At 50.2% G+C, this 24,209-nt stretch overlaps 1 protein-coding gene across 1 annotated transcript in view; it reads left to right on the forward strand.

The window, feature by feature from the left end:
• The window catches only part of KCNQ3 (potassium voltage-gated channel subfamily Q member 3), a gene marked incomplete at both ends in the record, with an annotated part of 209,359 nt that overhangs the window by 179,672 nt on the left and 5,478 nt on the right, over positions 1-24,209 (forward strand). Inside the window, 8 exons of the mRNA XM_084229614.1 lie at positions 49-221; positions 4,213-4,368; positions 5,408-5,518; positions 6,265-6,360; positions 7,661-7,761; positions 20,690-20,892; positions 21,919-22,021; positions 22,825-22,956. Of these exons, the coding sequence (XP_084085740.1) occupies positions 49-221; positions 4,213-4,368; positions 5,408-5,518; positions 6,265-6,360; positions 7,661-7,761; positions 20,690-20,892; positions 21,919-22,021; positions 22,825-22,956 (1,075 nt within the window). The remainder of the gene's footprint in view (positions 1-48; positions 222-4,212; positions 4,369-5,407; positions 5,519-6,264; positions 6,361-7,660; positions 7,762-20,689; positions 20,893-21,918; positions 22,022-22,824; positions 22,957-24,209) is intronic.

Genomic DNA, 24,209 nt, shown 5'->3' on the forward strand with positions numbered 1-24,209 from the left:
TGCCGGACCTCTCCCCTGTCCCTGCCACCTCTCTGTCCTCTTTCCCAGACATCTTCGTGCTGATTGCCTCGGTGCCCGTGGTTGCCGTGGGAAACCAGGGCAATGTCTTGGCCACCTCCCTGCGGAGCCTGCGCTTTCTGCAGATCCTGCGCATGCTGCGGATGGACCGGAGGGGCGGCACCTGGAAGCTCCTGGGCTCAGCCATCTGTGCCCACAGCAAAGTAAGTGCCAGGGAGAGGTGCTTCTGCCACCACTGACAGTGATGGTGACGAGGGTCAGGAGGGCAAGGAGGATGAGGGGAATAACAGCATGTTGCAATGAGCAAATCAAGTGGACTTGGCTCCACACCACCACATGCAAACCACATTGGACAAATCACCTTTCAGTTTCCTCGTTTCTAGAATGAGGAGAATGATGCCCCTGCTTCCAGAATGTTCAGGATGACATGAGCTTGCATGGGATGGGAGGAAAATACGGGGGTCACCAGTCCGAGTTTGAATCTAAGCTCCACTTGTGTGACTTTGGATATTTTCTGTGACCTCTCTAGGTCTTAGTTTCTGCATTTGTAAACTGGGAATGACAACTCACTCACCTCACTGGGGAAGGAGGCCTAGAACTCACCAGCTCATGGAAATTGTTCAGTTGCTATTGACATTATGTAGCCAGTAGCATGGTGTCTAGAATGTAGAGTCTGAGCTGCACTAGCTCACCCCAAGCGCTGGGCACTCTCGTTACCCCATCTGGAGCAATTCCAGAAAGGGAGAGCAACCTTCCCAAGGTCATGCTGTAGGACATACCCATGTCAGTGGCTTGAGGCGGGGGGGCATGGAGGTGGAGCCTGCCTCTCTTGGGGGGATCAGAGCTGGAATGAGTCCTTGTGGTTGAGCAGGTATGGACACCCAGGCAAGCCAAATCCTGTGTCTGAGGATCCAGGGTGCTGCCGTTTCTGTCCTAGCATTAGAACATTGGCACCACTTTGTTTTGACACCCCTGCTTTAGCTGGACCCCGAAGAAATGCAGGAGAATCTCTGTGGCTCAGCTCATCAGGGAAACCCCCTCCGAAGCCCATCAGGGGAAATCAGAACAGAGGACTCTGGGGCGGGGGCCATCAGGAGGCACAGTCAAGGCTGCCTCCTTCATGTGAGGGCATCTTCTTACACCAACCTGGGTGGGGGCACAGTGGCTACTGCTGGTGCCCTGCCCAGACTGTCTTTCCTGAAGGATGTGCCCATCCCTCAGCTGCTCTGAGGGGTCCACTAGTGCTCCCCACATTTGAACAATTAAAGGACAGTTGCCTTGCTTTGGGGTCACATCAGGGAAGCCCACAGTCAGTGACTAACTGACAAAAGACACCTTTCTTCATATTGGGGAGCTCTGTACTGCTCTCCATGGGGTTGGGCAGAAGGAGGCGCCAGCCCACATCCTTGTTGCACTCCCTCACTCCCTCTCTCCTGAGATACGACACTACCATGTCCCCCCACACACCTTGATAATCCCCTGCACCCAAATCTCTGCTTCCCAGGCTCTGCTGCTGGTGACTGACCTGAGCCTCAAGGCAGGTTGACATGGGGAGACTCAGAATGTCCCCTAGAAGTGTTAACATCACCATGCCACCCCTAAAAGGACAACCCAGAGCACACCCACACAGCTCCTGGGTTCTTCCAGCCCAAGGACACACCCAGATACATTGAGGGCCTCCACGGTTCCTCTGAGATGCTAACTGGGAGTGGAGTGGATAGGAGCCCCCACATCCACAGAGCTCTGTCCACCATCCCGCTCTGCACTTCCAGCTCCAAGTCTTCAAGAGCATGGCTCTGTTTTTATGAGCTTCCTCAGAGGTCAAGACATGACAAGGTCATGAGAAAAGGTACAATCGAGTGCCTGTTGAGCGGTAGGTGCTGATTCATGGCAGTGTTTACTCTTCCAAATAGCCCTCTTCACGAGGAATACTAATAAATGTCTGTGTCAATAGCAATATCCGTCTTAAACAGCTGGGAGTCTTTCACCTCAGGCTGCGCTTTTTTGTCCTATACATTTTGTTCCCTGCCTGTATCACCTCTGCCACAGTCACGGGAAGGTCAAGCTTGCTCTCTTGAGTTGTTTCCTACACCTGACCTCCAATTTTATCTTTCATCTGAGGGCATGATTCCCACACTGAACCCTGTTCCATGCCGCTAAGCTGACTGTCCACCCAGGAGGACTTCAGGGCTAAAAGGGCCTGCTTTAGGTTTTTGTCTGTGTCCCATCCAGTTGGAATAGGTGACAGTCGGGTGTTTGTGATGGCATTGCTGGGAAGACAGTCCCTGTCAGTGGTAGGAGCCTGAAGCTGCAAGCGGAGCCTGCTGCTCAAGCCGTCTGTCTCTTCCTCCCTCCACGACCGCCCCCATGAGGCCTGCTCTTAGCCCTGCGCTGTTGCTCCTATGCGAATAGGCCCTGGGGTCTACGTGGGCAGCACACAGCGCTCTGTCTTCTTACTGATGGCGATGTGGGCTGGGCCCTCTGTCTTGAAAAGGGGCCCTGAGATACCGAGGAAGAGAAGGGCCCGGAGCTTCCTGAGAGTGGACTTGAGGGACAGACAGGCTGGACCTCAGCCGCTCTTCTCCGCCTGGGCGTGGGCAGGTCCTGGATTTCAGAATAGCCAGAGCTTCTGGTGGAGATTGTGCAGAGTCAGTATTTCCTGGCGTAACCTTTTTAATAACTGCAAAGCATGGGATTGGGACGCATTTTCACTCATCAGCGCCACTGACCGCCTCTTAGTAACCCCGTGCAGCCAGTTTCCCGTGCACACGCCAACAGGCAGCTGTTTCTCTGGGTAAGCACCAGGCGAAACTTCTGACTTGCATGTGGGGGAACTACATGTGAGGACACTGGGGACACTGAGATGCCCTCCGCCAGGCGAGAGGCTCCGGCCCACACGGGGAAGAGCTGTCCGGTGTGCCGGGCCCTCTCCAGCCCTGTAGACCCTCGCCCTCGCCCGGGGTTGCTGGTAGTCCCCGCGACCTCCGGCCCAGCCTCTCTGCTGTGTGTGGACTCACGCAGCGCAGGGTTCGTGATGCCCCAGCGGAGCCAGAGCTGTGAGCGCACAAGCGTGATTCGAGCATCTGTCGGGGAAGCAGCGGGAGCGTGAAGGAGCAGGAGAGGAGCCTGGCTTTGGCCGGAGGAGTGGACATCCAGGGAAGAGCCGTCATGGGATGAGCACAGGGCTCGATGCTCGGGCCGGGCAGCGCAGACCGCGAGGCCGGTACAGGCCGGGCAGAAGGAGGCAGAGGCCACCCTGCCAGGGCGCCTCTGTGGATGCAGAAGGGCAGCGACTGGCTGAAGAGTCCAGAACTGAAGTCCAGGGAGAGGAACAGCTTTTTCCTCTGGGACGACATAGCAGGAAGGACGGAGCTGGTCTCTGATCGAGCCGCTAACCCTGACTCTCATCCCAGCCAACTGTGCTAAACTTTGGAAGGTTTCCCTGGTAGGACGGGAGAGTAGGAAGCACCTGCAGGCTGACACTTCAGGGACTTGAGGGTCTTTGCCCGGTTCGCCCCATCCTTGACTTGTTTCTTTAAATCAACTTCCTCTTGTTTACTTATTTGTACATCCTACTCTCTCAAATGATAATGGCCAGGAAATAATAGATTTTAGGTGTTATTTATGCTCATTTAAATATGATTGAAATCAATATGTGACTATTTAACATAAAATTTGTCTGCATTCCACGGGTGATGCCCATGGCACTTTCTGGAACTCCATGGTCTAGTCTTCTCATTGAAAAATGGGAAACTGAGGTTGGAAGGAGGGGTCATTTGCGCAGGTCACACAGTGAGTTAGTGGCAGGACTGGGGCCCTATCACAGCCCTGTCTGCTGTGCCCTGAAAACTCCCCCCGCCACATTCCTGGCAGCTGACATGGGCCTCGCCTTTGTCCGGAACTCTTGTCTCAGAGGCAGTGGCCAGTTCCCAGTTGCTCCTGCCCACTCGCCTGAGGGCCCCGTGAACTGTGATACCGAGATCACCCTAAGGTGGAAATCAGCCTGTCTTCCTAGAGCCGTACACTCGGTCTGTTAATGCAGGCAGCGTGGCTGTCCTGCCGGCGCCCTGTCGCAGTGACAAGGGGGAGGCTAAGACAAAGCCGGTGACTTGCCTGCAGTCTCAGAGCTGGTGAACCTGAACTCCAGCTCCCCCGCCCAGTGACCACTTCCCCGTCCTCTGCTTCCTCCCCCAGGAGCTGATCACTGCCTGGTACATCGGGTTCCTGACGCTCATCCTTTCTTCGTTTCTTGTCTACCTGGTGGAGAAAGATGTGCCAGAGGTGGACGCACAGGGAGAGGAGATGAAGGAGGAGTTTGAGACCTATGCAGACGCCCTTTGGTGGGGCCTGGTGAGTTCTGCCCTGTGAAGGCCACCCCAGGAGAGTCGCATGTTAGAGACACAGGGGTGTGGAGGACATGGCATCGGCCTGCTGCATTCTGCAGCCACAGGTGAGAGCCTGGTCTCCTCCATATCTGCCCCTGGGACACCCCACCCCTGCAGGGTGTGCCCTTGGAACAGGATTTCTAGACTTCTTTCTAGGAAGTCAAGACACAGGGCAGTCAGGTCCCATGGTCACTCAGAGGCCTTACCTCAGTAATTGTAGGCTGCTGTCAGCCAAGTCGTACTTGTGCAGACAGATGCAGTGACAGGGACGTGTGTGCACACAGACCTGCAGACACCCCTAGAGATGCAAAGCCTTGTCCCCACAGGGACAGCTGGCGCTGAGCTAGCATTTACTGAAGGCTCCTTTGCTCTAGAACATTGCTCTAAGCCCTTTCCATTTACATTTCACACTTGAGCAACTCCTATTATCGCCTCCTCCCTAAAAACTGAGGGGAAACTGAGGCTTGAAAAGGTTTAATAACTAATTCAAGGAAGGTCTCTGAGTCAGTCAGTGGTAGACCTGGGATTTGGTCAGTGAGACCACACTCGACAGCTCTGACATCTGCCTTCTGCATCCACGTGTACATGTAACTGCTAACCTACCCGTGCAGACACACGCAGAGCAGGCTACAGAACACACAGCAGAGCACCGGCGTGCATGCATGTGCATGGACACACGGAAATCCGCTCACAAGCCACATACATTCAGAAACGTGTTACCATCGGAAATCACACACGCAAATACACACGAGCGTGTACGCACATACACGTGTTTCAATGATCCAATCATTTGTTGGCTGACTGACGACAGGTAGGGAATCCTTAACTCAGACGCAGGCGTGCTCTCAGGCTCCCGCGTGAGGCCCCTGGTACCTTTTCTCCCATAGGAGTCTGTTCTAAATGGGAGCAGCACCCAGGGGCAGTGCCAATACAGGTGGAGCTCAGCGGCCGCGCCCCGACGTCCCTCTCCCCGGGGAGCCCATGCCTGTGCCCTTCTCCCCTAGATCACGCTGGCCACCATTGGCTACGGCGACAAGACGCCCAAGACCTGGGAAGGCCGTCTGATCGCAGCCACCTTTTCCTTAATCGGCGTCTCCTTTTTCGCCCTCCCAGCGGTGAGTACCGTCCACCTTCTCCCTCGTGTGACGTGCAGGACCCTCGCTGCCTGCATTCCAGCCCTGTCAGCTCCACAGCCATCCCGTCCTGCAGGGATTCCTGCTCCTCTCCCGTTTGCTGTGCGGCGCCTTTCGTCAGCGGCCTTCCCTCCAGTGTCTGCTCCTCCTGGGTGTGGTTCCAACGCGGCCTTCTTTGGCTGAGTTAGTCACACCCTCCTCAGGCCTTAAAGGCCTTTCTGAGCCTCTGTGTTTGGGCTGCCCCTTAAAGTATCCACCCTGGGACCTCTGACCTGGAATAAGACAGATCACAATTCTGGGAAGTTCTAGCCGTAATAAAAGTCTCAAATGACATTTCAGGCAGCTACTATATTTTAAAAATTCCATTAACATTTACTGTCACATCCCTTATTAGGCACTTCCTATACATTATTTTACTCAACACCATGTGAGGTGGTGCTGTTACCCCACTTCCTGGTGGGAGAAGCTGCAGCACAGATAAGAGGCCCTCCCGGGCTCTGACCGCAGAAAAGGGACAGAGGCAGCCTTTCTGGCTTCAAGGCTCCACTTAACCCTGCTTCCTGGGAGCAAAGGGGGCGTCTCTCCCTTCTCTCCTAGCTCAGTGGAGAATCTGGTATAAATCCAGGTCCATACCGGGCTTCTACTTCCCACTCCTGTGGGCCCCTGGAGAGGGGTTGGGGTGCTGGGGGAGTCAGGGTGGGCTGACTTCTACCACTTTCTACCTGCAGGGCATCCTGGGGTCCGGGCTGGCACTCAAGGTGCAGGAGCAGCACCGTCAGAAGCACTTTGAGAAAAGGAGAAAGCCAGCTGCTGAGCTTATTCAGGTGAGGTGTCCAGAGATGAGGTAGAAGGGGGCTAAGGTCCTGTGAGCATGTGTGTGCACACGTGTACCTGTCTGCTTGCATGGGAGAGCCATTCCCTGGAACTGAGGTGGGATCCAGGGCCAGCATATCTGTGATAGCTCTGTGTCTCTTTGGTTATCATGTACCTCTCTCTGTGTCTGCTGAGACTGGCAACCCTATCCCTCTCCCAACCAGGTTCTGAGGCAAGCAAGAAAGAGAAACAGATGGGCATCAGCCCAACCCTATGCTAATAATGTTGCACTGGAGTATTTGGCTTGGACCTGAGTCCATACCAGGGTTCTTCTACTTCCCACTCCAGAGTTGGCCTGGGAACCACAGGGAGAGTCAGCCTAAAGTCCAGAGGTTTAGCCAATCAGCTGCAAAGAGGTGTGTCCCCCTCACAGATGCCACAGCGAGAGAACCATAAACCAGGAGAGGCAGTGATGCCCATGTGGGCAAAACAATGAATGGTTCACCCACTGTCCTGTCCAGTAGACAATCATGCACCAGTGGGTGCTGACATCTGCTGGCTCTCCCTCCCTGTCCTCACCCAGGGCTGGGGATTGGACAGCAGTGAGAGGTGAGGAAAGCAGAAGCATCACCGCTATACTCCAAGGGGACTTTCTGCTTCATGGTTTTCTGGGCTATTGAGAAAAAAAGAATAGGAAAGTGGAGTGAACCAGCTACAGCTACGTAGACTGACTGCCTGCATGACCACCCACTCTCGAACTTGTGTCCCATTATAGCCAGTGTGTCTGTGGGTCTGTGTGTCTAACACAGGATGGTACATGATGTTATCTTATATATTAAAGTTTTTAGACCAGCTCCAAACTCTAGGAATCTTCCCCATTAGCCCCCCAACCCCAAGTATCTCACAAGCCCTAGTATAGTCTCATCAATACCTCATCTCTCAGGCTGTGTCTTGCCTCACCCATAGGTGGCACACAAGGCTGTGTTTGTCTTGCTACCTATTTGAGACATCTTGTGGAACCCTGCTCATTTCTGGGCTTTTATACCCAGCACTGCTTTCTCTGCTGCTGCACCTCACCTCTCCACATCTCCACTCCACACTGATTAGAGCTCTGAGAAGATGGGGTCATGGAAGTTTTTCTTCCCAAAGGTCCTGCAAAAAGCCAAGAATCTTAACTTCCTGGATGTTGCCTCCATGCTCATTTAAACCCCAGGGAGTCAGGAGCTTAATGAATGTTCATATGTTGTAAGAGTCAGGGTGAATGTTGTGGGTGCCACCTGGTCATTCCTGCCCGCCTTCCCTCCTCCCCAGGCTGCCTGGAGGTACTATGCTACCAACCCCAACAGGCTGGACCTCGTGGCGACGTGGAGGTTCTATGAATCAATCGTCTCCTTTCCATTCTTCAGGCAAGTGTGAACCAACTGTGGCCCCAGAGCATGGCGGCTCGTCTCCCTAGGCCTAGTGTGCCTGTGACCTTCACAGCTCCTTAGAGGACATCCTTCAGGCCACTGGCTCTCAGGCGGGGCTGCACATCACAATCATCTGAGTGGTTAAAAAAAAAATCCCAATGCCCAGGCCATACCTTGGGTTAATTAAACCAGAATCCATTTTCAAGGTGAAGATGTGTGGGCACAGGTTATGGCTGATTGAAAACCATCTCACTTTAAAAAAATACCCTGACAGGATCCCCAAAATTGGGGTCCACATGTCAGCATTTTTTGAAGCTCCCTAGGTGACCCAAGGGTGCTCCCAGGAGTTTTCAGGTGGACTATAGAGGGCTGATGAGGAAAGATCCCAAAAGTGTTGGAGCAGGGGCCGTATGTGAGGAGGTAGGGAGCCAGCATACCAGATCACCCCTGGAGTCCCATTGCTCCCACCTCCTGGCCATGACCAGCACCCACAGGATGGTGGGGAAAGGCAGATGGAAGAGGCAGCAGGAGGAGTTCTCCAGTGACCATGGGGTGTTTTTTTTTCCCAGTAGGAGAGATGAAAGTTCTCAGGAAAAGATAAAATCCTCCCTCCATGGCCAACATCTATGAAAAGGGGGGGGGGGGGTTGATACTCATTGATTGTCTCGTACAGTTGAGGGATCCCAGTGTTCATGGCACCCTATGAACTAAGCCAGAGAATCTCAAGTGTTGAGATTAGTGGGGAGGATGAAGATGGGTCCTGCACTATCCTTCAGTGACCCTTTGTGTCAGTGGTAAGAGTGTGGAGAACAGGCATCCCCAGAGATTTGACATGAGGGGCCTCACACCACACTGGGAGGTGGGTTGGATGGCAGAGTCACCAGCTCACCTCGGCGGGGTGAGAGGTGTGAGAAGGCAGAGTGGAGGGAGGACCTGAAAGGGAATAAGAAAAAGGAGCTCAGAGGAGCAGTGCCCTGTGGAAGAGTTGAGGGGATCAGTAGAAAGAAGACTTCGATAAATGAACAATAGCTTGGGTTTTCTAATGGTCTTCTTACTCGTAAATAGAGTTACTTGTTCCAAAGATGATTTTTCTGGTTCCTTTTGATTCCAAAATTCTATTATTGTTGTCATCATCTCAGGTAGAATCAGCCTTCTTCGGGATAGTGAGTCTTAGAATGGGCAGGCGGCTTCCTCCTAAGAGGACAGAGTGACCTCAAACTCAAAAGCCAGAGCATGCACATTGAATGCAGAACCAAGACTTCCATTTGTCGTGAACCCCAAGGTCTTGGCAATAGGCCCATTCCTTTGGGTTGATTTATTATAAATAGGGCATTGTCCCGGCTGTCAGAGGCTTGGAGGAGTGCATTGTGCTGTGCATACAGCTCTGTGATATGGGAATGGCTTTTAAACTAGGAGAGAACATTTCTTTCAAGGACAAACGTATGGAGTCACTAGAGGAATCCACTTAGCAACCATTCAGAAGCAAGACAGTCCCTTGGGAAAAGAATGTCCCTGAATCCATCCTACTCCAATCTGTTAATAGTAAAGAAGTAGCTGATCATACCCCTGTGTTATCACCTGCCTTCTGAAGGGATTTTGTCTTTTGTTTATGCTTTAAACAAAAAACAACTTTATGGAGAAATGCAGTAGACCCTTGAACAGTGCTGGAGTTAGAGTGCTGACTCCTCCCCACACAGCTGGAAATCTATACCGTGACTTGCCTTCCTCAAAACTTGACTCCTAAAAGCTGCTCTAGGAGCCTTACTAGCAATTGACTTAATATAAAGTGAGTTAAAAGATCTTATGTATGTATTATTACTGTATTCTCACAATAACGCCATCTAGAGAATGGAAGTGAATTAGGAAAGTTATAAGGAAAAGAAAATGCATTTACAGCACCGTGATGTATTCTGATAGTGTAAGTTCACATCTTGTATCTCCAAGAAAATCCCCACTTCAGTGGATCAGAGCAGTTCAAACCCATGCTGCTCCAGGGGGAACTGATTTCCATACCCTAAGAGTGTTTCGCATACTACAATGGTGTCCTTGTCAAAACATGGTTGGGTGACTTTTGGTAAATACACAAAGTTGGACATCAATCACCACAATCTAATCCAGAACATTTTTATTACCCCCAAAAGAACCTCTGTTCCCACTAGTGAATACTCCTGGCTCCTCCTTCACCCCAGTCTCTGCAACAAGATCTGTATCTTGTCTGTTCTGCCAATTCTGGACATTTCACATAAAAAATCAAATCTTATAATATGTGGAATTTTATGTATGATTTGTTTTACTTAGCACAATGTTTTCAAGAACCATTCCTTCTGATACACATGACACCCTGGAGGTGATAGTGATACCTACCTCGTAAGGTTAAATAAATTAACCCATAAAAAGCACCTAAAAGTGCTTCATCTTCGTCAAAGGGAAGTGTTGGGGCAAATCTGGGGGGCAGGAAGACTGCACTATGTGACTTATGCTTTATTTTCTTCTCCTTCACTCTTTATAGGAAAGAACAACTGGAAACAGCCACCAGGTACGTGTCTAGTGGTGAATCCCCTCCCCACATGGGGTCGGGACCAAGGGTGCAGTTCTGCCTGCCATGTTGGGCATGAGATGGAGTTTAGGGGTCCATCTTAGTGGCTACCCACCATATTCCTCTGCCATTTTCATGTGGATCTACTCAAAGGAGCCTTCACAGGGAACACGGCAGCAGCCACTTACTGAGTGACCCCCTGGGCAGGACTCCAGGCAGGTGAGCCACCTGTGCCCTCTCCCAGCCACAGTGTAGGATGGGTACTCATCTCTCATTTGGGGCTCAGAGAGGTCGATATCCTCTGGGGTCACGCAACCATTCAAGAAATCCCGGGGAAGCTCTTGGATTGGCCCAGTTTGGGTCACATACTTCCCACTAGAGAGTAAGAGCTACTTCTACTGGCCACACTCTGGATCTTGTTCCCACCTTTGGGGGGTGAAGGGATGCATTCATGGTGCTGGGATTGGCAACCCCCATTAGCAACATTTGTTTGAAGTGAGGGGAATCAGTTCTCCAGTAGAACAGGCTCCGTTTCCCAAAGAATAGGGAGTGAAACAGAAAGCAGACAACAATGGCAGGCATAGAATCTACCCATCAGTTTTCAACTTCTTAAACATAATATCACATTAAAGACCATCAACTATAAACTAGAGTCAGCCTCACTCGCTCTATAGGCCATGCCAGAGGAGAGTGATGTTACATTAGGGACATCGTTTTGAACATCAGTTCTAGCTATCCAGTGGGTGTGCAATGCTACTGATAAGGAGGGGTGTTTGTTTGATAGAAATGAGTATATTTTGAATCTTCAAAACATGTAACTGTTGACTGAGTCCAATTGTTCGCTTTGTATTTTCAAACAATTCAATCTGGGGAGCAGCCTTTGCGAATCTTCTCTTCTGTATTGTCTCTGAAGAAGGAAGAAATTTGTCCCAGGCTTCTCTTTATCTCTGATCTCATTATTAATCCTTCCTGTTGCAAAGTTGTCTGATTGAGCAGACCGAAGAATGCAGGCACAGAATGCAGGCACAATAACAATAATTTGTAAAGAACGCTTCCTGTTTGTGAGGTGTAGCTCTGTGCCCATGTAGCCTCAGAAGCACCATGGGGTAGATGCTATTTTTAATCCTCATTTTATAGATGAGAACATGGAGGTTGTAGGAGGTCTGTGACGTGCACAAGGCCACGTAGCTGAGAAAGTAGCAGAACAGGACTTGGATCCAATTGGGCTGGCTCCACAGGCTCCCTCCCCACCGCTGCCCTGTCCTCCCAGTTCCTGGGGGCAGTTCCCTCATCAGCCATTGCAGGTCCTTTTTCTTGTTTGCTTTCTCTACCCTTTCCTGGCTCCCTCGCTGGAATCCCTGCCACGCGAGGAGGCGGTGGAGGCAGCGGAAGGCACGGAGCCAGGATGCTCCATGGAGGGAAGGAGCATTTGGCCAGGTGCTGTAATTCACACTTCGCCTTCTCCTGTGACATCAGCCACGTGAAATTTATCTCACAGAGTGGTGGGGAATGAAAGGAAAATAAATCTTCCGTGTCCTAGAATCAATGGCTTTCAGAGGTGTGCGGGCATTTAAAGACCAATTAATCCAGTCCCCCAATTTCACTGATGAGAAAATTGTTACCCAGAGCAAAATAAGCACCTTGGGCACGGTACCATGGCTATTAGCCTCCCGCCAGCCAGCCCCTGTGTCAGCAGCCCTGGCTGCAGTCACTGGGATCTGGACTCACTCCGTTTAACCCCAGCGTGATCGCCAATATGTCGGGAGGGCTTAGCCTCACTTTCCTTTTTGGGATGCAGAAGAGGGCCTGTGTCTAGCAGCCTTCCCCTCTGAATTAAGAGCAATTGAGAAACAACACAGGAGACGGGGGGCAGGGGGAGGTGGGTGTGGCCCCGAGGGCAGCAGTGAGATCCCTGACCCTTTCTGCACGTGGACAGCACGGGCTGGCCACGTAGGGCCATGTCTTGTCTCACCCCAAGGGGAATGGGAGCCAGAGAGGGACACTATATGTGACCTTCAATACGGAACTGACCTTGAGGATGGAGCCCACCCAATCAAGAGCAGGGCCCACCGGCTGTCGGTACTGACTCTGACCCAACAGAGGACCCCTCTGATGGGGAGGCCCAGAGAGGCCTAGAAGTTCTCCTCAGTTCTTCTAAGAATGTGGACATCCCATTTTTATGGCAAAAATAGGAGAAAGGAAGAGTCTCTCCACCCTTTGTGAAGCCTCCTCTACTTGTCAGTGCATCATTCCTCGGCACACAGGAGTGTGTCCAATCTAGGAGGCTTCCATCATCTGAAAATACATGCTGCACCCACGCAACCCTCACTGCTGTGGGGGCATCCTAGAGCCAAAGTGCAGGTGACCACACACAGGGCAAGGCAGGACCACACACGGTGTTCCGTGCTCCTGGACACAGGTGTCCACCCGCAGGTGTCACCAAGGCCGTCCCTCTTGTAAGCCTCTGGGGAGGATCCTTCCTTGGCTCCTCCCCTGCCTCTTCCTGGCTCTGTGGTGGGACCCTGGACACTCCGCGGGCTGGTGCAGCCATCACTCTGTCTCTGCCTCCATTGTCCTGCAGCCTCTTCCTCGGCGCGTCTGTGTCTGTGTCTCCAAATCTCCTGCTCTTTGCTAACATCGCTCATCATCAGATGAAGGGGCCATCTGACTCCAGGAGCCCATCTTAACTCCATGAATGTACAAAAACTCAAATAAGGTCACATTCTCTGGCATCAAGTTAGGGTTGGATATATCTCCTTGGGGGACATAGTGAATCCTCACATTTGACGAAGATGAGTATGATATAGGTTTGTATGCAGTGGGAACTGTCTGAGAAGATCCAGGATGTGTGATTTTGAGAAAGGCCTTTCTGAGAATTCAATTCCTTTACTCCCCGACACTGATGAGGACACTGGGCTTGGCAAGGTGAAGCACTTAGCAAAGGGATTTGAACCTGTGTTTTCCGGACTCCTTCCAGATCTGTGGTCTTCTCAAGTCTTTAACCAGGGGCAAAAAATAACCAGGTAGTGGCATTAAGAGGTCATCAGTGCAATAGGGGCTTACCTCAAACTCCAGAGTTAAAAGTGTCAGACAGCGAAGCCTGGCTGCCTTACATAATCACTGTGTGATCTTGGGCAACTCACGCACCCTCTCTGTGCATATTCTTATCTGAGATGTGGGGATGGTAAGAGTATCTGTCTTGTGGGCTGCTTGGTATGATAACTCTGGTCAAGTCCGTCACATACTCACTAGGAATTAGTGCCGATCAATCAGCGTATTATCCATGCACGTATTATCCATACACGAGTAACAAAATACATGAGTTAACTGGTTCTCCAGCGTATTATCCATACACGAGTATTATCATTTAGGAAATGAATGGAGAAAAAAATGAGTGCTCCTCACTTTTCACATCAGTGTGTGTCTGTGTGTCCTTGGAGCACCAGCTGCAAATGTCTTGGAATCGTGCTAAGAGAGCCCTAGATTTGCTGGATCAGAGAAACTGAATAGGACGTTGACTCAGCTAACTTTGCAAGCCCGTGCAAATGAGAGAACCAGATGTATCCGTCAAGGTTGTTTCAAAGTTGTGAGGTTGTTCCTTACAACCCGGCACTCAGTCGGGTCACATCCCACCCCGTGTCCCTGCTCCGCCACCCTATTCCTTCCCAATCTGGCCAGGCCCTCCCTTTCCCGCCCCCGTTCCTGCCTTCCATCCTTGGCTAAAGTTAAACACAAGGCATATCGGATGTTGGAAACCATTTGATATTGGAAACCCAGCTTTGTGTCAACCCCTAGAGAGTCCCAGTAGTTGACCTCAGTCTCATGGGGGAGGCACTCACAGCTTGATGGAGGGGGTGGAGGTGTCAGCCAGCAGAGAACAATGTGGTTTGGAGGATGCTGGTGGGGGAATACTGCAGAGGTAGGGAGAACAAAACAAAGGAAAGGAATTCTACGTTCTACCCAGAATAAGAGGTCAAGAGATGGCCACTGAAGAGCTTTCCTTTGGACTGACCTTCAAGGACTGAGAAGCTTTTCACGGAGCAAAGGGAGGATTAAAGCACTGATTGTTTCTTTCCTCTTGCAAGCTTTAAACTGACAGTATTGAAATCTTAGTCTCGAGGCCTTCCCAGAGGCCAGCAATTTCTACATGAGGAATCCCTCCATCATTAGGTCAATAAAGAAGCATGGCGTGCAGATGTCCCAAGGAAGTTTACAAAATGCCAAACAAACGAGTCTTTATTTCTCTAATAGGGGAATTTATTTTGTAGCTAGAAACAAAATACATGAGTTAACTGGTTCTCCAGCTCTTCTGCAACCATTGTGAGAGTTTAAAGACATCAACATTGTAGTCTTTGATATTGGCACCACTTCTGGAAGGACATTTATTCTTCCCAATGAGCATTTCCCATTTTATTAGAAAGCAACAAAGGCAAAATAGCAGCTTTCATTCATAGTCTTTTCTCAGAGAGAAAATAGAACACCAGAACCTCGAAGGTTTGGCATGTGGGTAGCAACAGGTAGTTATTATTTCTCTGCTTTTCTCTGTCTTTCTCAGATTGACAGTGTTGCTAGTGTAACATTGTACTTTCCATGTGGAAAGATGGAAGGATGAAAGAATGACAGAGAGAAGGGACAAAGTTAGAGCTTTAACTCCTGTCGGTGGGATTGGTCCATCTGTGTTGGCTATTTAACCCATGCTCATAAGTTCTCACAAGTAGCAGAAGACAAATTGGCTACTTGTTCAAAAGACTCTTCTGTTGGCTATAATCTGTGCATCCATCCACACTCCCACACATCTTCTACCTTCTATTCTCTATTATCCATCATCCAGTTTGCAGCATCCATCCACCCATTCATCATCTGTCCATCCATCCATCCATATGTCCATCCATCCATCCGTCCACCCACCCATCCATCCATCCATCCATCCTTTCATCTGTCTGTATGTCCATCCATCCATCTACCCATCCATCCATCCACCCATCCATCCACCCATCCATCCATCCATCCATCCATCCATCCATCCATCCATCCTCTTATTTAATAAATATTTATTAAGACCCTCTTTTGTACCAGAAACCATTTTAGGGGCTATAGCTATGAATAAGGAATTCAAGGTCCCCAAAACTGTTTACAGAATGCCCCTCAGTTTTCCTAAAGGTGACATGTCCCAAAACTCAACTTTTACTATTTTAAATTTCAGTTTTATTAGCTTATCCAGCACACACATGCCCAACAAAGGTGGCATGAAAACGTTAAAGAATATAGTCAAGTTGGTCCCAAGAAAATACTGTTAAAAACTAGCGGACATTACGAAATGAGATAAGGCTTCTGAGGTGAAAGGGGAGCAGGAGAAAGGGTCAAAGAGTATGACGGGTGCTGGTGGAAAATATAAAAGAAAATTAGAAACTGTCACTAATCCCAGACAGCCCTGACCCCGTTCTATTGAAATCATGTTGGGGTCTGCTTTTCCCGTCTGACCATTTGCTTGAGGAGTTGGTGAATTCTGAGTCTTCAGATCCAGTACAATCCACAGCAAGGCAGCTTGTTAATGGCCTGACAATCCACAAGTCTGGGCAGAAGGTCGCTGCTGTGGGTCGGGGAAGGTAGCACTCACAGCCCCACAGAACTCCCTAACCCTTCATGCCAAAGCAGGTCACAGCAAGAAGACAGTGGCTAAAAACCATCAATATCGTTCTTTTTTTTTTTTCTTGTTATTTATCATCTTTCAAGTTTTCTTCTTCTTTTTTTTATTTTTCAAGATTTATTTATTTATTTATACAAGCACTGGGTACAGTCAGAAGCGTGGGAGGGTGAGAGAATTCACCAGAGCCAGAGCGGGGAGCAGAGCAGGCAGAAGGACTGAAGGACACTGCTGAGGGGAGCAGCGGGCGGCAGGAGAGGTCTGCGTGCCATGTGGGACCCTCCTCCGGTGGCCGGGGAGCAGCCGGGGATCGAACCAGCGCCGCAGAGGCTGCGGGCAGCTTCACAACCCTGCGCTCAACCGCTGCGCCACTGGGGAGGCCCAAAACCATCGATATCTTTCAAGGTCATTTTCCAATATCAGATTTTACATGGGTTGATACTTTAACATTTTAAAAAAAAAAATCATCCTTGGTTGAGAATTACTGCAGTGAGAAAGCCCCTGGGAGAATTCTGGGGACACAGGGCACAGAACAAATTGGACCAACGTGGAAGGGAACTTTGGGGCTGATGCTGGGACCAAGTTTTAGACAAAAGCCAGTGTCGTTTCGGTGAAGGGGGAGGAAGCTTTCCCAGGCGCCGCTCATGGCTGAGAACAGCCTGCTAAGTGCGACAGCAGGGAGTGGTGTGGAGTTTAACGTGGCCACAGCTCCCTGCTCCTGAGACCTGGTTTCACTTTTCCATCCCCAGTTCATCTCTGCAGCTTTGCCCTTCGCGTTTGGACAATGTTTGCGCTTAATTCAGGAATCTTACCTTCTCGCCTCCATAGTATACTGGTTTTCATGTTTCCCTAACAATTCAGGGACCTCATTTTTCCAAGAAAATCTGCTGTCAGCTCCAAGGAAGGCTTTTTTTTTTAATTTTTTTATTTTTTTTGCCCAATTCTGACTGCCCTCCATGCAGGGCCTGAATGATACACTTAGAAATCCAGAAAGAGAAGGCAGCGATGAGTTTTGCGTTTCGGGGATGAATTTTGCTTGCATTTGATTTTCCTTTGGGATCTCGGATTTCAGGCAACACAATTAAGAAGTGAGCTGATCCCCCACTTTGCTATAGGGAGAATTCTATAAGCTGCTTAGGGGCGGTGGCTGTGAGTAATCAGAGCTGAAGACTGTGACTCGAACCGCCTCATCTGGATGCTTCACGCTGTCGGAGCCCATCTCTTACAGACCGTCCTCTGTGACCAATGGGTATTAAGTGAACAGAGCCAGAGCAGTTCAGACATTAAAGGTTGCAATGAAGCATTGAACTGCCGAACAAGCAAATGCTGAGCCCCAGCGAGGGAGTCCGCTCATGTCTGCTAGTCAGCAGTTACGCTGAGCTTTTAAGTGGGGACAAAGTGGCTGCCATTAGTTTTGCCTTGCTTAGATTATCTGGAATTAAGTTCTGCCAGTACTTATCTCCTGTGAGGTCAAGTGCAATGACAATGGTGAGTGTTTGGGACTAACTTTAAGTTCCATAAAATAATGTGTAAATCCCAGGAACTCATCTTAGATCATTAACAAAAAAAAAAAAAAGCACTTTGTTTGTAACCCAGAAATTGCATCCACCCATGTCACACATTCCATTAGCCTTCTACTGCTTCTGCGGGGAGAGGACTGTTTGCAGTGATCAGGATAACAGCCGGCATTTGGTGAAGGGCTCTTGCACCGCATCCCAGGCTGTGGGCTCAGTGTTTCACATGATTTGCCTCTTTTAACCCTTAAACCACCCTGCGTAGTTAGGGCTGTTGTCCTCGTACATGTGGGAAGCTGAGGCCAGCCGGTTTGTCCCCAAGCCCGTGATTTTTTTTTTTTTATAAAGGCATGTTTATTTCTTTATTTATTTGTTTTTGTTTGTTCTGTTTACACATGCACTGGGTACAGTCAGAAGCGCGGGAGGGTGAGAGAACTCACCAGAGCCAGAGCGGGGAGCAGAGCAGGCAGAAGGACCAAAGGACACTGCTGAGGGGAGCAGCGGGCGGCAGGAGAGGTCTGCGCGCCATGTGGGACCCTCCTCAGGTGGCCGGGGAGCAGCCGGGGATCGAACCGGCGCCACAGAGGCCGCGGGCAGCTTCGTAACCCAGCGCTCAACCGCTGCGCCACCGGGGAGGCCCCCCAAGCCCGTGATTTTTGCTGCCGCTCTGAACATTGGGATGTGTTGAGCAGGGTGGTGTGTTCACAAATAACCAGGCAGGGTCCTTGCTTTGCCAGGTGTGCACAGGTGAGGAAGGCAGCAGGTGTGGGGTTGACAGTTTCCATACAGTGTGGTGAACACCTTGACAGAAAAAAACAGAGCGTGGCTCTGGAGCAGATGGGGAGGCTGAAATTTCATGAGCGGATGCTCTGGCAGTTTTAAGGGACAGGATGGAATGAGGTAGGTGAAGAAGACAAGAAAGGGCATTGCAAGCCTGAGGGGCACCAAGGCGTGCAGCACAGAGTCTGGCGTGGCGGGAGTCTTGGCACAGGGGGTCATGGATCTGTTTGACGGTACAGTACAGCAGGACACCCAGGTCCCGAGAAGTGACTGTCCTACATCCCTCTGTTGTTCAGCTGATGGGTGGGGAAGCCTCTGTGTGTGTTCAGTTGACAACTGCCTTCCCTTGCACTTTCAGCCCACGAAAGCCAATCGGTTGTCTGTCCTACTAGTTGTTCTAGAAAACCACTCTGAAAAATTTGACTTCACACAGGGCAGATGGCGCCATCTGAGTACCGGAGTTTCTCCGCAATGAGCTGGGCAGGTTCTGAGTGCCTCCGGGCTGGGTGAGAGGGAACAGGCCCCGGGGGAGTCGGGAGTAATGATTCTCATCCACTGCCAGTCAGGCATGTCTTAGTGCCTTCTCTGCACCAGGCTGAAGGCAAGGGGCCCTGCAGATATCCCCCAAATCTCTGCAAAGCAGGTATTGTTGGGATTCCTTAACCTGAGGCCTTGGGTTTGGGGTTTTCAGAGAGCATGGGGCACCTGCTCCAGCCTCATCCGCGGCCCTGGCACCCACACCTCACGGCACCAAGCTGCAAGGACAGCAGCAGTTTCTGCAGAGAAGTAGGAGCTTTTCATAACTAGACCTGCTCTTTAGAATCTGAAATTATCTTGGGTTGATACAGAGCTGGTTTGACAATAATCAGTGGCTTGCTCTCTTATTGCACAAGCACGTGAGGGGTGAAGGAGGGGGAGCCACTGAGTTGAGTGTGTCGATTTGTGAACCCACACCTTGGCTCTTGCTGGCACGGCCAACCCACAAGGACTTCACTCCTCATGCCCACCAGGGTGAGGGTGGAGGCTGAGAAACTGAGGCACGAAGTGAATATTTATAGAGCACCTACTCTGTGCCAGTGTGTCAGTGCCAAATCCTTAACAAATGTCATTTCATGGCAAACAAAAGAGGCAGGGAGTGTCTACCCCTTGTTATAAAGATGAGGTGATCAGGCTCTGGGTGGTCATGGATTTGCCCAGCGCCACCAAGATGCAAGTGGCAGAGCTGGACTTGAAATCAAGGGGCAGCTGGTATTTTTAACTTGAAGTTGGACTTGTTGGTCGTATTTGTGTGCAGAACACTTTGTCAGGATGCTGAAGTCCAGGGATCCTTTCTCAGAATAACAATTTCAAATGGATGTAAAATGCACGTAGTTAAAATAAAACAGATTGTATTAAAACATCGTCAAAATTTGGGACCTCCCTGGTGGCGCAGAGGGTTGAGCACAGCCCTGGGAAGCTGTCCACAGCCTCTGCAGCGCTGATTCGATCCCGGCCGACCAGGGAGATGCCCACATGGTGCGGCAGACCTCTCCTGTCTTGCCCGCTGCTCCCCTCAGCAGTGTATTTCAGTCAATCTGCCTGTTCTGTTCCCTGTTCTGTCTCTGGTGAATCCTCTCACCCTCCCATCCCTCTGGCCTGTACCCCAGCTCTTGTATAAATAAATTTTAAAAATCTTTTAAAAAAATCATCAAAATTTGTAAACATCTAAGATGCATCCCATGTGCATTTTATGAGGTGAAATGAATCTAATGACAAGACCTAGTGGTGAGCTGAACATGACCAAGACTTTGAAGGGTGAAGAGCCCACAGAGTGACACCTAAGACAACGCCCTAAAAATGCCCTGTGCTTCCCTTTGTGGGGGGTCACAAGTTCTAACTGGGACACGGAGGATGCTACCAGGGCCCATTCTCTGCCTTCATCATGGGATAGTGTGCTCAGTTTCACTTAGAGGTTAGTAAATGAAAGATATTTTTTTCCATTCATGTTCATGGATCCCCAAATTCTATCCATGGGGAGATCTGTGGACACCAGGTTCGGGTACCTGCTTTATGAAACTGATAGCATTCACTGTTGCTCAGGTCACACTCTGGGGGCCTGGGCGTGGTACCTGGTGGAGGTCCCCGGTGCCAAGGAGAGGGGCATGGAAAGGACAGACACCTGATGGTGGGTGATCCCGATCTGGGCATTTTAGACCATGTGTCTCATTTGAGCTCCTCTTTTGGAGGAGATGAAGTTCAGAGGTGTTAGGGAGCTCGCCCACTGTCACGGCTGGCCAGGCGTCCACCTGCGAGCTGCCCAGCCCTGCCTGAGTGCGGGCGCCGCGTGGGGTCTGGCCTCTGGGTGTGCCTTCATCCCCGCGTGGAGGAAGGAGGCTGTGCGAGCTTGATGGAGAGGGGCGGAAATTACGAGAGCCTGCACTGAACGAGGAAAATTGTTCACTTTTGCTTATTTTGTAGCCAAAAGCTGGGTCTCTTGGATCGGGTTCGCCTTTCTAATCCTCGTGGTAGCAATACTAAAGGAAAGCTATTTACCCCTCTGAATGTAGATGCCATAGAAGAAAGTCCTTCTAAAGAACCAAAGCCTGTTGGCTTAAACAATAAAGAACGCTTCCGCACGGCCTTCCGCATGAAAGCCTACGCTTTCTGGCAGAGTTCTGAAGGTAAAGCCTTTCTTGTCCTCCCTGCCCCTCCACTCCTGCCTCTCCCAAGCCCTCTGCTCCCCGCCTCCCTCCTGCCCGATGTGGAGGATGGTCTACGCAGTGCCCGGCCCCTGACCTCCCTGGGCCTGCGTCTTGCTCCGTCTCATCCAGACGAGCTGGAGGCCCAGAGGACCGCTTGGCTTCCTGCCCTTTCAGTTACCCGGGGTCAAAAATATCACCTACGATAGAATATTTTTGAAAGCGAGACGGTATATACAAAACTTTTGTTACAGTATGTTATTATACTTGTTCCATTTACTTTGTTATTCATTTCTTATTGCGCCTAATTTATAAGTTAAATTTTATCATACGTATTTTGTTATAGGAAGGAATAAAGTCTTTATAGGGTTTGGTCTTATCAGTGGTTTCAGGCCATCACTGGGGGGGGTTGGAAGGAATGCCCTGCAAATAAGGGGGACCACTGTATTTCCATGGCTCACAGGCCAGAGGGCCCCCAAGTTCTCTACCACTCATGTCTGTGCAGCCGCCTCTGGGAGGCTTGGACACAAAGCCAGGGCTCCCAAGGATAGTCATGATGAGCGCATTGTTGGGGTCAGCCTCAAAGATGGAGGGCCCAGTGCAGTGGCCTGGAGCTCAGGAGCCCTCAGTATCCTACAGGGGAACAGGGACAATACCTAGTGAGGACCAGCAGGGCCCAGAAAGTGACCCCTCCCCCCGATGTCACAAAGTGACTGATGGAGCAAGAATCAGATCACGTCTGGCTGACTGCGAGGCCCTCGTGTGGGCTCCATGCTCTAGGGGCTGCTCAGGACCCCTGCAGCCCACTTACCAGCCTCCTGGTCTCCCCTCCGGCCAGCAGTCCTGTCTCAGACTTCTGGTCATAGAAGGGGGTGCTGGGAAAGGCTGGATGACGCCACAACTGGAGGACACATGTGGTCTCTCAAAGAGACACTCTGGATGCAGAGCTGGGAAGGCTCTGGCTGAGCAGGGCATGTCCTGCCACTGACATGCGCATCTCCCTGTCAGATGCCGGGACGGGCGAGCCCATGGGGGACGACAGGGGCTATGGAAACGACTTCCTCATGGAAGACATGATCCCCACCCTGAAGGCCGCCATCCGAGCTGTCAGGTAAGGAAGGGCCCTCCTCCCCACCTGTGGCCTCCAGGCTCGGCTCAGCGCCCACAGGACCTGGCTCTGTACAGTGCCCTTGGGCTGTGGGAAGGTGGATGGGAAGCTCCTCAGGGCGGGTCACTGACCTGTAGCAAGGGATTTTAATTGACTCTGCTCAGGAAGAGTTGACTACAAGGAGCATTAGTCATTCAGGGTGACTTTATTTGTTCCCAGGAAGATGGAAGGGAGGGTTTGACATCTGTGAGTTCTGGGTGCCCCACTTTCATAGGAGCTGAGAAAACCCGAGGGAGGGGACCCACCATCCCTTTTCTAGAAGCTCACAAGCCAAAGGATTAAAGAGGATGTGGAGGAGAAGCTACGTTAGCTGTCCTCAGACAGAAAGCAGAGTGACACGGCAACAAGAGCGTGGGCCTTGCAGCCTACAAGCCTGGAGTTGAGGATAGCTCATGCTTTGAAGCTTAGCTCTCTGGGCCACTGTTGTGTCATTCATGGCATTTTGTTCAAAAAGCACTTAGCTCAGTGTCTGGCCTGGAGTGAATGTTCAGTGGGTGTTAGTTCTCATTGTTATTATGATTTTATTATCTGTAAGGCCAAAGGGAGGTGATCGTGAAGGAAAGGCACTAGCAACCTAATTCTCCATGCTTGGAGGGGGTTGACCCATGACCAAAAGTTGAACTTGTCTCCCCCAACTCTTTTCCTCTCTGGTTCTTTTCTCTCCCCGCCCCTGAGTTTCTGGTCTTGTATCATCATTCCCTTCACTCTCTGCTCATGAGTGCAAATGTCTCTACTTTGCCTTGTAGAATTCTACAATTCCGTCTCTATAAAAAAAAATTCAAGGAAACATTGAGGCCTTACGACGTGAAGGACGTGATTGAGCAGTATTCTGCAGGCCACCTCGACATGCTTTCCAGGATAAAGTACCTTCAGACAAGGTAAGACCATCGTATCTGGGGGCCTGTGCTCTCCTGACTGTGATGGAAGCAACGCCAGAGCAGCCTTAGCACTGATGAAAGGCATTCAGAAAGAATGCACATTTTAAGAACAAAAGTGGTTATCAACAATTATGGATGTTGAGGCCAGCTAGCACCAGGCCAAATGGATTGTGAAGAAACTCTAGCACATGTCCAAAGCCAACACCCTGGTCTGTCCTCATGAGAGAAGACCTAAGTCTGACTGGCCACTGCCTGTGGTGCTTTAGATGTTGCCAACAAAATTGGGTTCCTCTAAACTGAGTCCAGCTGGCTAAGACTAAGTGTACATTTCCTTCAAATTAAAAAAAGAGTTCACCAAATGTTACACTGATAATAGTGAAAATATGGAAACAGCATTGAAGCTCAACTAATAATTGCCACCATTTTGGTTGAGCACTTGGGAACCCTCATTCCTTATAAGCCTCTGAAGTGTTACATGAGAGGTGCCGATTTACCAATGAGGGATCCAAAATTCAAAGAGTAAAGGACTTACTGCAGATCACCCACCTAGTAGGTGGCAGAGCTGAAAGTCAAACCAAGTCTTGTCCTCTCTAAACACCACACCTCCTCAGTTATAAAATAGTGATTAAGAGAAGACATCTGCTCACCTAAGTTAGCAGCCATCAAATGAGATTGCAGAAATGCCCATAATGAAAAACAAAGTATATGATCTGTGAGTATAAATGCATAGCAATACTAATTTTACATTCAGGCATATATACACGCAGATATACCTGTACATACTTACATGTGCATATAGAGGATTATGTTATATATACTCTTCCTAGACCTTGCGATAATATATATAATGATTTTAAAATCAAATGCACATATGTTGACACAGAAATTCACCTCCCTCACCTCCCTCCTCTCTCTCTCTCTCTCTCTCTCTCTCTCTCTCTCTCTCTCTCTGGCTCTCTGCCTGCCTCTGCCTCTCCCTCTCTCCCTCTATGGTGTAGCAGCCTAGAGAAAGGAGTAGCACTGCCCCCAGGGGCTGACAGTGGCTATCCTTGTTGATGAATCAATGTGTTGTTTTTTTGTTCTACTTCTTAAAATTAGCAAATCTCTAATGAATTATAACACCTTTTAGAGAAGAAAAGCCATTTACAAACCTAAAGGACAATGTGAGTCATAGCATTGGCACCAGGAAACCACAGTCTTCTGGGGAGCTCGCCCTCCGACGGGTGTGACCTTGCAAATGGACAAGACTCAGG

The sequence above is a fragment of the Talpa europaea genome, assembly GCF_964194135.1.
Source record: "Talpa europaea genome assembly, chromosome: 3".
NCBI classification, from domain to species: domain Eukaryota; kingdom Metazoa; phylum Chordata; class Mammalia; order Eulipotyphla; family Talpidae; genus Talpa; species Talpa europaea.